The sequence below is a fragment of the Pteropus medius genome, unplaced genomic scaffold (genome assembly GCF_902729225.1).
Source record: "Pteropus medius unplaced genomic scaffold, Ma_sr-lr_union100, whole genome shotgun sequence".
NCBI classification, from domain to species: Eukaryota; Metazoa; Chordata; class Mammalia; order Chiroptera; family Pteropodidae; genus Pteropus; species Pteropus medius.
In genome coordinates, this window is record NW_024349798.1 from 6395348 (window position 1) to 6408499 (window position 13152).

The 13152-nt window shown below is 47.8% G+C and overlaps 1 protein-coding gene across 2 annotated transcripts; it reads right to left on the minus strand.

Annotated features, from left to right (window-relative positions):
- Nucleotides 1–1836: 1836 nt before the first annotated feature.
- Nucleotides 1837–9915, minus strand: SEPTIN12 (septin 12). Of its 2 annotated transcripts, XM_039885278.1 has the most exons (9): nucleotides 9732–9915; nucleotides 7826–7951; nucleotides 7660–7741; nucleotides 5964–6101; nucleotides 5713–5830; nucleotides 5522–5617; nucleotides 3007–3103; nucleotides 2167–2218; nucleotides 1837–2081 (listed from the first exon to the last, which is right to left on the minus strand). In XM_039885278.1, the coding sequence occupies exons 1-9, from the start codon at nucleotides 9892–9894 to the stop codon at nucleotides 1886–1888; spliced, it is 1068 nt and encodes a 355-aa protein (XP_039741212.1). In that variant the 5' UTR covers nucleotides 9895–9915; the 3' UTR covers nucleotides 1837–1885. The 2 variants fall into 2 exon arrangements, with proteins under 2 accessions (XP_039741212.1, XP_039741211.1); XM_039885277.1 differs by lacking the exon at nucleotides 5964–6101 and having other exon boundaries at nucleotides 9732–9894.
- Between the last annotated feature and the right edge of the window lie 3237 nt (nucleotides 9916–13152).

A 13152-nucleotide genomic window follows, 5' to 3' on the forward strand; every position in this document is an offset into this window, starting at 1 on the left:
AAATATACGGCAATGCACGGAACAGCTCCTGCAGCAAAGAAGGATCAGCTCCAAATCAATAGTGAGGTTGAAAAACACTGGTTTATCTGTAAGATTAGTTCCTAGAAATATAATTGCTGAGCCAAAGGGCGTATCCTTTTGAAATGGTATAGACTTTGCAACATTCATTGCCCAGGGCTAATATTAACTTTGAGAATGTGCTCAGTCCCTGCGAGGTGACACACCAACTCTGAGATGCTGGCGTGGGTGGTGTGGGTCCCCCCCAAGCCTGGAGTCAGCCGCTTTGTGAATCTGATGGGAAAATAGCTATGGGGCAGAGGTTGCTGGGTTCATTCATTTAAGAGCCAGGTCCTGAGCACCTGTCATGTGCAGGATGAAGTTGACATATCCCTTCCCTCATAGGGCTCTCAGTCCAATGGGGGATATTGACCAGAAAACAAACCATGTGATATATACACCGAGTGTACAGTGAGTACATTGGCCTGGGAAGTCAAGGAGGACTTCATGGAAGAGGTAACTTGTAGATGATGTAATGATTAATTTTATGTTTCAACGACTGGGCAAACATTATGGCTGGTAAACATTATTTCTATGTGTGTCTGTGAGGGTGTCTCTGGAAGAGATTAGCATTGGATTCAGTAGACTGAGTAAAGATTGTGGGTGGACATCATCTAGTCCCTTGAGGGTGCAAATAGAACAAAAAGGTGGAGGAAGAGGGAAAATCCTCTCTGCTTAAGCTGAGACATCTGTCTTCTGCCCTCGGACATCAGGGAGCTTAGGTCTTGTGTGCTTGCATTCCAACTGGGGATTATACCATTGGCCTCCCAGTTGTCAAACTTTTGGACTCGAAGTGAATTATACCACCAGCTTTTCTGGGTCTCCAGCTTGCAGACAGCATATCGTGGGACTTCTCACCTCCATAACTGTGTGAGCCAATTCCTGCAATATATCTGTCTCCATGTGTCCTATTGGATCTCTTTCTCTGGAGACCCCTTAGCACATTCATTGTCATTTACTGAATGCTCACCACATACTCTCTCCCTGCAGGAGCTTGGGTGTTCCCTTCTGGATGATAGAAGTTGCCTGTCCTTTTGTTACCAAACTGAGCTTCAGGTCCCCACCATGTGGGCTTCCATGAAGTCCCTTTATTTTTGAGGGTTTTGGAAAGTTTTGGGAAGTGCTCCCACATTCTGCAAGCACAGCCTCTGTCCCAATCAAGCTCTCTCCTGTTCCCCTCATCCCAGCCTGAGAACCATTTCTCCAAGCTGTGGCAGGCACATTCCAGGAATCATCTGCATAACAGAACTATGAAAGCGATGCTGCTATCCCATTGTATAGATGAGGAAACTGAGGCCCAGGAAAAGTAAATGATTTGCTCAAGGTTACATGGCAGAGAAGGGATGTCACATCAGCTTTGCCAGACTTCAAAGTTGGAGCTATTTCTCACTGTGCTTAGATTGGCCAGGGCAGGGCAAAGAGGAAGGCCTGGGCAGGCACATGGAGTGGCAGATGGCGGGGTGCAGAATTGAGAGAAGGCAGGCAATGACAGGAGTGTTTCTGAGCTGTGGGCCTGGCCCTGGGCCTGAAGGGAGGGTTGACCTTCCCTTGGGGGAAGGTCAGAGCCGGCTTTGGAACTTGACTCTGGTTTGGAGGCAGAAGGAGCTGGTCATCAAGGCCCACCCTCCCAGGCCTTCATGACTCCCTAGGGCCTGGGGTCTCAGGCTATCACTTAAAAAAGAACCATACTTTTATTGAGGTTAGCTCAAAGAAGTTATTTACAAAACGCTTTGTGTTTTCAAAGTACAGCTTTTTCTAAAAAGCAATGTCCACCTTTAATACATGCTCTAGTACACAGGTGTGTTTTGGGGTGTGCCCATGCTCAGTACTACTCTGTGGAATTGTCTTGGGTCCGCCGGCGGACCTTTGAGGGCCCAGGGGTGGCAGGAGGGCTGGTGGGGGCTGGGGCCAGGTTCACCCAGCCGGGCCCGCGGGGCAGCACGTCGCTCTCGTTGAGTCTGCAGACTCGGTAGTTCTCGTAGTGGACGTTGTGGGTGATGTCCTTCAGATCTTGGAGGTGGGAGCTGGGAGATGGGCAGGAGGTCAGCCCAGGCCAGCCATGGCAAACCCCAGGCCCCCTGCAGCCCCCTGGGCTCCCTACACCCTCACCGGATGAGCAGGTCTCTCAGGAGGGGAAATTCACAGTGCGCCATGTTCTCCACTGCAAGACAGGACACCGAATGCCCACTGTGTGCTGCACGACACCTAATACCCACCACTGCCCTTGCACCCCCCTTATCCCACCTCCCCATCTTCATTTATTCATTCATGCATTGCTGCGTCCCCAGCACCTGGTACAGGTGGTTCCTACAAATAGTTGTTGAATCAATGAATCCACTGATTATTTATTTATTATATACTTAATAATAACTATATTATATTACACTTATTATACCATGTATAATGTATATTATATTCTACTTTTAATAATTATGTTGATAAACTGGGGGCTCAGGTCCTGGCTGCTGTTCCTTTACCTTCCAGTCTCACCCTCAGGGAGGCCCCACCTCCCGCCCTGCATATTTCCTTCATGGTGCTTCACTCATCCGTTATCATCTTGTTAACTCTATGGGAATAGGGACCCTGTTGGTCCTGCTTTCACTGTCTACCATGAGGAACTGCACATAGTACACGGGGCACATAGTAGGCCCACAATAAATTCTGGCACACGAATAGGGCACCTTGTGGGTGCCTGGCATTATGCAGAGCTGTGGCTCTGCCTCCTCCAACCACTCTATGAGGTTGATGCTACCATGATGCCCATTTTACTGTGAGGAAACTGAGGTCCAGAGAGTCAGTAACTTGCCTGAGGCCTCCCAGCTGTAAAGAGGGACTCATCCAAGGTCTATCTGTTAACCACGGGGCCCTATGATAGGTGCTAAGGATCCCAAAGGCAATATAGGGCGTGTCCTGGTGCCCCACTCACGCTCCCCAAATGCCTTCACTGACCTTCAATGATGCCCCACTTCGTCTTCCGGCCCAGCACACACCTCCCGTTCACTAGGTGCTCTCGGTCAGCCCCAACCACAGCAAAGGGGATCCGTTCCTGAGGGGAGGGGCCAAGATGGGAGGGTTGGTCTCCTACCCCCGGTAGAGGCGGGGCAGGGGGTTGCTGTCCTTTGTGGGGAGAGAAAGGAGAAAGTAGTAGAAGGCGTACATGATATCTAACAAGTCAGAAGATAGAAATCCAATCAGTTTCCTTATTTGGAAAGTGAGAGTCATCACAGTACTGACATAGGATGTTTGAGAAGTGCTTAGCATAATTAAAGGTTAGCAGAACAACTCTTGGAAGCTGTGTCATTACTAATAGCCACCTTACTAACGTAATCTTGCTAACATCAAATCTCTCACCTGTGAAGCAAGAACAGTAATCACCTTCAACAGTTATCATGATGTTATGAACCAGGGTTTGGCCACCTGTGGCTCACAGGCCAACCAGGGCCCACCTTTAGTTTTTCTCTGTAAAGTTCATTGGTACACGGCCTTGCCCATTCAGTGACTCTTATCTTTGTGACTTTCAGACTACCACAGTAGAGTTGAATAATTGTGGCAGGGACCGCTTGGCCCACAAAGTCTAAAATATTTACCATCATCTGGCATGTCACAAAAAAGTTCACTAAACCCTGTTGTAAATTCTAGTTGTTTACATGTTCCAGAAGTGAAGATGCAAACTCAAAAACTCCTAAGTGCTATATATGGGTTTGTTTTTAATTCACAGTTAATTAGTGACAGGGAATAATATTGATGCCAATAATAATAACTATCTGTTGCACATTTATTATGTGCCAGCCTGTAGTAAACCTTCGATAATGTTATGTGTCTGGATGATTTATTGAGATTTAAGAATATGCTCCTCGTATTTCTCCTAGCTCTGTTCCAGCTGTGGCCAGGTGGCCGTCTTTGCCCTCCTCAGGACAGAAAGCAGGAAGTTGGTTAAGGTCAGAGCTCTTTGAATCTTCCACAGGAAATCCTGTTGATTGCTCCAGAGGGGAGCGGGAAGAGGGAATGTGTAGAGAAATTGTATGCCAGACGGGAAACAGAGCCTCCATGTACAGATGTGCGGTCTGTGCACTGCACAGAGGCAACTGGTCATGAGGCAGTGTAGGCCCCCTACTGTAGAGGAAGCTGCTGCATTTTTCTAATCCAAACTAGATCACTGTGTAGGCTAGCAGGGGCCCTGTGGGGAGGGAGTTGAAGCCTGATGTCTATGGATGATGAACCCCAGGCCTCATCCTGGTGGTTTGCAGGGTCCAGATGGACCGACATTGGATGCACCACAAGGTCAGGAAGATGGGGGCTTGGAGTTAGAATTCAGTTAAGTCAGAGAAAACGAAGATGTGAGCTATTTCCCTCTTCCCTTTTTGTAATGGCTTTATTGAGAAATAAATCACATATTGTAAAATTCACTCTTAGAGGTACAGTTCAATGGCGCTTAGTATATCCACAAAATTGTGCAACCATCACCACAATCTAATTCTACAGCATTTCCGTCACCTCAAAAAGTAACCCTGGACCCGCTAGCAGTCACTTCTCATTCACTCTGACCCCCAGCTCCTGGCAACCACTGATCTACTTTCTATCTCTGTAGAGTTGCCTGTTATGGACATTTCGAATAATGGAATCATTCAACACATGGCCTTTTATGTCTGGCTTCTTTCACTGAGCTTCATATTTTCAAGGTTTATCCATGTTGTAGCATTTTCAGAACCTCATTCTTTTCTATGGCCACAATGTTCCATCATGTGGCTAGACCACCTTTGTTTATCCATTCATAAGGTAATGGACATTAGGATTGTTTCCACTTTTTGGCTATTATGAAACACTGCTATAAACATTTGTGTACAAGTTTTTATGTGGACATAGGTTTTCATTTCTTTTGGGAGTAGAATTACTGGGTCATATGGTAACTCAGTGATTAACCTTCCGAAGAACTGTCACACTGTTGTCCAAAGCGACTGTACCATTTGACATTCCCACCAGTAATGTGTGAGTCTCAATTTCTCCACTAACTTGTTATTGTCAGTCATTTTGATAATAGCCATCCTAGTGGATGTGAAGTATCTTGTGGTTTTGATTTGCATTTCCCTAATGACTAATGAAGTCGAACATCTTTTCATATGCTATTGGCCATTTATATAAATTCTTTGGATAAATGTCTATTTGAGATCCTTTGCCCATTTTTAAATTGAATTGTCTTTTATTATTGATTTGTAAGAGTTCTTTATATAATCAGGATACAAGTCCCTTATCAGATATATCATTAGCAAATATTTTCTCCCATTCTGTGGGTTGTTCATATGACTTATTTTTTGCTCACCTTAAGTTTCTGGATGGATAGAGATTCATACCTGCTAGAAATATGTGAACTTTTTCCTAGCTGTAATCTTCAGATGGAAAGGATGAATGAAAAGAAAATCAGGTGGCCTTGGTCCCACCAGCCTCCTGCCCCACCATGGCCTCCTACCCTGATCTTGCTATTGAGGATCCTGTCATTGATGTCCTCATCGAAGCACTTCTGCGGGTACACATCGATGTAGTGAGTCCTGAGGTCATGCTGGATCTGGGGACCACACGCAGGTAACCTCAGCTCACCTTGTGCACTCTGCTCCTTCCCACCTCCGCTGACCACAGCCTTGGCCCAGGCACTTAGTTCACCTGGCGCCTGAAGGTCTCTCGCTCTTCAATGGTCAGGCTGTCAGCCCGTGCGATCACGGGCACCACATTCACAGTCTGGCACAGCCGCTGCAGGAACTCAATGTCCAGGGGCCGCAGGCTGCTCAGACGGGGCAGTGATGGTGGTGGCAGCAGCAGCAAGTGTATGAGTGAGGGGGGTGCCAGCCCATAGCCCATGCTGGGGCCCCTTCCTCCTCCTCCTCCTCTCTGCCCAAATGGTCCAGCCACCTCACCAGTGCCCAGTGGGCGGCACGAAGTACACACAGCAGTGCACCCGGGTGTCAGGGATGTGACGTTGGCGGGTGATAAGGATCTCCTCCTGCAGGTACCGCTCGTACTGTTCATTGATGTAGCTCAAGATGGGGTCCCAGCTGGAGTGGGAGATGGACCCAACTCAGGATCGTGCCCAGGAGCCCCACCTGCCTCCCTGGGGCCTCTGGCTGGTCTCCCCTGAGTGTGACCAATCGCCCTGGTTCTCCCGGGATGCAAGACCTTCAGCCTTGCACAACCCAAGGTGCTTGGGCACCTGAGTATGCTCCCACTCCCCTGCACCATCAGAGAGGGACGCCTGGCATTCTCAAGCTGAGGCCTCACCTTCCCTTGTGTGTAAAGTAGGGACGATAAGAACATACTCTGGTGGTGGTAGTGGGGAGTGAGTATTGAATGAGAGAAATTGCTGCTGGCCTGATTCAAACCACCATGGACTCCTGCCTGATAGTGGCAAAGATCTCCTGACTCCTCTCCCTGGGCCCCTTCCCTCTGCGGGCTATTGCCAACAGCAGCACAGAAGATTCTTCTAAAAGCAGGATTCAGATTGCATCACTTTCCTGCTCAGCTTCCGGGGGCTGAGGAAAAGCCAAAGTCCTTTCATTTCCCTCCAAGGCCCTTCACCACCCAACCGCTGCTTCCTGCCTGCTCGCTCCTCTTCCTCTCCCTGTTGCTCCTGCTTGCCAGCCACACCAGCCCGTCCGCCTCAGGGCCTTAGCACATGTGACTCTCAGCCTTGAACACTCTTCCCCACATGTCCACATGGTTCATTCTCTCATCTCCTGGAAGTCTGTGTCCGAATCTCACTTTTTTTCAGGAAGTCTTTCTTGACTGTTCTGCTTAAGATTGCAACCCCCTATGGCTCTGTACCCCTTTAACTCTCAGAAATGTCCTGTTTGGATGGTAGAGTTTAGGCTCGCCCTCTGTGTATAGCTGATTATTTTGTGCATTGGCTGTCTCTCACCCCTGTGACAACATAAATTCCATGTAGGCGAGGACGTTCATTTTTGTTGTTCCTTGCAGCATCCCCAGATCTAGAACGGAGCTTGCACATAGTACTCAAGTGAGCATCATGTGCAGGGCCGGCTTTGAAAGACTGTAAAGGGAGCAGCCCACAGAGCTCTGCGCTGAGAGGGGCCCATGCTTTGTTGAATGTTCTGCAGTCATGGTCTTACATTTTCTTGGTTTTGAACAAGGGGCCCACATTTTCATCACACTGGGTCCTACAAATTATGCAACCACTCCTGATTTTGTGGGGGTTGTGTGTGTGTGTGTCATTGAGAGCCTAGAACAACTCTGCAAGATGGGTGTCGTCATCCCCAAGTTACAAAGAAGGAAATCAGGCTTCTGTGACCAGTCCCAGGTTATGTAGCTAGAAAGTGGTCTAACCCAGGATCCTGACTCTGGCACGCGGGCTTCTAACCTCGTCTATACCATAACTTTTATTGAGTGCTTACTGTGTGCCAAGCAGCGCGCTAAGACCTTTACGTACTTGACTCCCTTCAATCTCGGAGGGAGAGTTGTGTACAGCCATTATACAGATGAATAAACTGAGGCCCAAAGATACCACAGCCAGGTTGTTCCAGGGCTGGGACGTTTCCCAGAGGCTAGAGGGGCAGGGGCACGGGCAACCGGGGCTTGGCTCCACTTCAGAGGACCCACCACTTGTCATTGTTGATCTGGTCCCCAAAGCCGGGTGTGTCAGTCACAGTCAGCTTGAGCTTCACACCCTTCTCCTCAATGACTGTGAAGAGAGAGCAAAGGAGGGGAGAGATTGGACCCAGGCTGGCCAGGATGGCGGTGATGGTGAGGGCGGGGACTCGCTCACCGTGGGTCACTGAGTGCAGCTGCAGCGTCTGGGCTGTGGTCCCCACCAGACCCGGTGGGGTGGATTTCCATACCTTGGACTTGAACAGTGTGTTCACCATTGTGGACTTGCCCAGCCCACTCTGCCCTGGGAGTAACCAGATGACAGAAATATCGGTGAGCATTTTAGGTAGCATTTCTCAAACTCTTAAATAAATATTTTAAACAAGTAAACTGTTTTCTAAGTACCACATAAATATAGAAAAGTGTATACTATCATAAGTGTCTACCTCGATGCTTACCCACCCCTTTCTTATTGAGGCAAAATTCATCTAATAAAAGATTAACCAGTAACCATGTAAAGTGAACAATTCAGTGACATTTAGTACAATAATAGTGTTTGTGCAACCACCACCTCTATCTAGCTCCAAAACATTTTCATCACCCACAAAAGATAAGCCTGTGCCCATGAAGCAGTCTCTCCTACTTCTCCCTCCCCCAGCCCCTAACAACCTCCAATCTACTTTCTGTCTCTAGGGATACCTATTCTGAACATTTCATATAAATGGAATCATGAAAAATGTGTCCTTTTGTGTCTGATTTCTTTCACTCAGCTTAATGTCTTCAAGGTTCATCCATGTTGTAGTATGTATCACCACTTCATTCTTTTTCAGGGCTGAATACTATTCCATTGGATAGTTAGACCACACTGTCTTTATCCATTCATCTATCGATGGGGAGTTGATATGTTTTTGCAAACCAAACAACCTATGTAGCAGCACCAGATCAAGAGACAGAACACACAGCTTCTCCTAAGGCCACACATGCCCCATCTCAGTGACTATGAGCCCAGTCCTCCAGGGACTGCCACTCTCCTGACTTAGGAGCAGTTCTACCTGCCCTTGACTTAGGGAATCACCCAGCATGTGCTCTTTCGTGTCTGGCTTCTTTTGCTACTTGGTGAGATATACCTATCCCGTTTGTGGTTGTGAGGTGCTTCTCCAGCTCTGTGGGCCATGTCCTTCAATATGAAATATGCTGTGTCACAATGCAGGACACCCCTTTGTGTATATAACTGAAATTGTCCTTAGGGTTCTGCTATCCAATATGGGAGCCACGCCTGGCTATTGCCACTGGCAATATGGCAGGTCTGAATTGAGATATGCCCTTAATGGAAAATACAAACCAGGTTTTGCAGACTTGGTCTGACAAAATTCTAAAAGGTCTCACGGATAAATTGTATATAAATTATTATATGTTGAGATGATAGCATTTTAGAATATATTGGGTTGAATAGATGATTAAACTTAATTTCACCTGTTTCACTTTTTAAAAGATGGCTACTTGGAAATTTAAAAATTGCATATGTGGCTCATATTATATTTCTATTGGACAGTGCTGCCTTCGAATAATACCCTTGGAGCTACACACTCTGAAATTTTGTGTCCTGTTGTATCTAGTTTGTTTGGTTAAAAGCGATGTTGTGACCTATAAAATTAATTGTGCATATACAAAAATGCAATTCCAGATAAACTGACCCATGGAGAATATGCTAAATGCTAGGCACTGTGCTAAGCCAGATGAGGAAATTGAGGCAGAGAGGGGTTAGGGACCATGCCCAAGATTGTATAGTGGTGGATTGGTGGGTTTATGGCTGGCACCAGGATCTGAGTGTGGGTGTTCACCACTTGCTGCCTCAGCTCCCCATTTTATTGCTCTGTTTGGGTTAGGTTGGGGCTTCATGTGTGATTTTTGTCCTTTAATGACTCAGCATTTCCCAGATTTTCAATTATATCCCTGCGAGGTACTTCTTAGGCCCACTTAACAAATGAGAAGACTGAGACCCCAAGAGGTGAGGTAACCATGCCTTGGCCCCTGGGGTCGCATCAATTGATCTGTCCCCTTGTGATCCTCCGCCCCTCACTCACCCACCACCATGATGTTGAACTCAAACCCCATCTTCATGGCCTTGATCTTCAGTTGGTCAAGCACGGCCTCGATGCCCACGTAACCAAGCATCTCGCAGGGCGGGGTCCTGGGGCTGGAGGTCCCAGATGAGCTGGGGGAGGAGGACCACCTCAGGGGGTCCATGGGACCAAGGGCACAACAATACCTGTCATCCGAGTGGAGTGGGAAGAAGGGGGTCACTGGGGCTCCAGAATGGGACCACCTATGTTATCTCATTTCTGAACCCTGACTCCTGAGTTCTGCTTCCAGACACTCCCACACGTTATGTCTCCAAGTCCCCATGACCCAAGGGTTTTGGCAAGAGGCACCTGGGGGAGCTGCCTCTTGGGGGAGACTGAATCCCCACCCTGAGATGTACCAGCCCCAGGGAATCTGTTCCTTCCCCACCCCAGCTTCCACTTTCACCCCACCCAATTCCCCAGGCAGGCTCTCTGCTCAGACACTCCCCCAGCAAAGCCCAGGGGCCAGACCCGTGGGGGACAAAGAGAGAAGCAGCCTCCCGTGGCACCTAGTGGCCTTGGGTTCCTGTGGGGGCTTTTGAGGCTGCCCTGTCCTGGCAGACCCTGGTGTGTGTGGTGAAGGGGAGGGGAGGTGACAGTTAACTGAAGAATCTTAGCCCCGCCCCCTCCCCATGACCTCACCTGGGGGCTCCTCAGCATCAAGGAGCCCAGGGCAGGGACAGGTAAGCTGCTCCTCCAGGCCCTTACCGACACTACCATGTAATCTTCACAAAGACCCTAGCTTAGCACTACAGACAGGAAGCCCAGGGGTCCAGGGCGGCTCCCTTGCCCTAGGTCACCTAGCTGGTATGAATGGCAGGGCCGGGCTTCATTCAGCTAGTCACTCTGAATTCCAAGTTCATGCCCCTTAACCACTCTGCCAGGGGGAGCAAACTGTGACCCACAGCCAGAAATCACAACATCCATGTGTTTTTCTTTTGGTCTGTCCATTGCTGGTGCCATAGTGTTTTAAATTGCTAGCATTGAAAAATCAAGGCATTAATTTAGCAAATATTTACCCTGTACTTAATCTGAGCATGGCATTGTTCTAGGGGCCCTATGATAGGAACTTGTTTAATGATCATCACAGCCCTAAGAAATAAGTGCTGTTACCACCCCTAGTCTACAGATAAGGTCAAGGGAGTCGTTCAAGGTCACACAGTGAGGAAGTGGCAGAGGTGGGATCTGAGGCCATGTGCTCACCCTCTCCAGCCTCTTTTCTTGTTTACATGAACATCTAGATTCCCAGTGTATCTTAGAGATTGTAAGCTCTGTGAACTCTGGCCCAGCCCACAACTGTTTCAAGTTGCCCTCTTTAGCTGGGCCACGTGCTCTCCAGTTTGCCATAGTCCTCACCCCTCTGTAATGTCTCCCTGATGTTTTTTAAACCAAGTCCATCTCACTCAGCTCTTTCTCACCTGAGTTTCCTGGCACCTGACTTTGCAAGCTCTAAGAAATCCCCTGTCTCAGATGTTTGCAAATAGTTCTCAGATCATATAGATTTTAGGCTTTGCCGATCATATGATCTCTGTTGCAATTACTCTTCAGCTTTGCTGTTGTAATGTGAAAGAAGACAAGTAAAGGGATGGGCATGGCTGCGTGCCAGTAAAACTATTTACTGACCCCACTGCATCCACCGGATCTCACCAACTCTGCCCCAGTCCACTCACCTCAACTGTACTCTGCTCCAACCAGCCTTCTCTCTCTCTCTGCCCATGCTCTTCTACTCCCCTACCTTCTACATATCTGACAGCAGAGACTTAACCTTTCACTCTCAAGGCTTGGAGGCTGAGAGTGGGCTGGGCAGGGCCCTGGGCAGGACTGAGGCAGAGTTTGACTTATACATGGTTCCATTCCCAGCAGAAAAACCTCTCAAGCTCCACAGCTCTTGAGGGATTCGGTGAGGCTGGCCTCTTCATCAAAGCAAATGAAAACTTTATGTGGGGATGACTGCGTTGTGACTGACCTTGAAAGGGAGCAGATTCTGCCTCCGGGAATGTCCCCTAAGGATATAAGCCTCTCTGAAGAGAAAGAACTTTCTTTAAGAAAACCATCACATGTGAGTGATTTAGAATCCTGAAAAACTCGGGGGAAGAAAGCCTCAATGGGTACCCACAGGGACTGTAAACTTGAGGATCAGGTTTGCAGAAAGCCAGATTTGCAAGACACTTGGCTATGCTGATTGGGAGAAGTCGAGGGTAAAGCGGTCTGAGTAGCATGAGGGTAGTGGGTGAGCCCAAATGTGTGCTAAGGACAAAGGACGGGATGGGATCATGGGCACAAGCTGGAGAGTAACGCAGGGCCACTTAGTGCCTATTTTCATAGTGTATGTCACTGTGCTAAGAAAGCTTCTGCGTTGATTATTCTAGTCAATTCCCACAACAACCCAAGAAGGGGGATAGTATTCACACATCCATTTTACAGATGAGTAATCCGAGGCAGAGAGAAGTCAGGGACTGTGACTCAGGTCACAAGCTCGTGGGTGTTAAGGACTGGGACCAAGATCCAAGTCTGAGGGTCTGACCCTCCCAAAGCCCCTCATTGTTGCTCTGCTTGGGTCTGGGGGCTCTGTGGGTAGCTATTTTCTTTGAACACCTCAAAGATTCCCAGATTTTATTTAATCAGGTCTTATTTTCATAATGGGAATGACAAGAAACAAAGCGCCCAGGAGTCTGGACAGGAAGACTGAGGGTCAGTACAGAAAGGAGGGGACCACGGGCCTTCTGCCCACCCAGCCAGGCCAAGTGGGGGGTGCAGGGGCCCCAGTTGTCGGCCTCCCTCCCTGCTTTGTTTTTCAATTGAGATAAAATTCACAACATAAAATTAACCATTAGCCATATTAAAAGTGAACAGATCAGTGGCATTTAGTACATTCACAATGTTGCAGAATGACCTCTATCTAGTTCCAAGACATGTTCATCACCCCAAAAGGAAACTCCATAAGCACCAAGCACTCACTCCCATGACCCCTCCCTAATCCCACTAATCTACCTTCTGTTTCCACGGATTTGCTCGTTCTGGACATTGCATGTAAATATAATCATATAATATGTGGCCTTTTATGACTGGCTTCTTTTACTTAGCGTCACATTTTTGAGGTTCATCCACGTTGTAGCCTGTGTCAGTGCTTCATTCTTTCTTTTTTTTAAAAAAAATTATTTATTTAAATTAGTTTCCAGTACTTCATTCCTTTTTATGGCTGAATATTCCATCGTATGGATAGAACACATTTTATCCATTCATCAGCTGATAGACACTTGGGTTGTTTCCACCTTTTGGCTGTTGTGGTTAGTGTTGCTGTGAATAGTTAAGTACAAGTCTGAGTACTTGCTTCCAATTCTTTTGGGTCTATACTTGGAGTGAAATTGCTAGATCATCTGAT

What these genes read in the sequence shown, in the direction of transcription:
- SEPTIN12 (XM_039885278.1), bottom strand. Translation starts at nt 9,894, where the DNA reads ATGGACCCCCTGAGGTGGTCCTCCTCCCCCAGCTCATCTGGGACCTCC. An exon ending in GTTCAACATCATGGTGGTGG is followed by an intron (nt 7,952 to 9,731) that starts GTGAGTGAGGGG and finishes GGTTACTCCCAG; the next exon opens with GGCAGAGTGGGCTGGGCAAG. An exon ending in GTGCCGCCCACTGGGCACTG is followed by an intron (nt 5,831 to 5,963) that starts GTGAGGTGGCTG and finishes CCGTCTGAGCAG; the next exon opens with CCTGCGGCCCCTGGACATTG.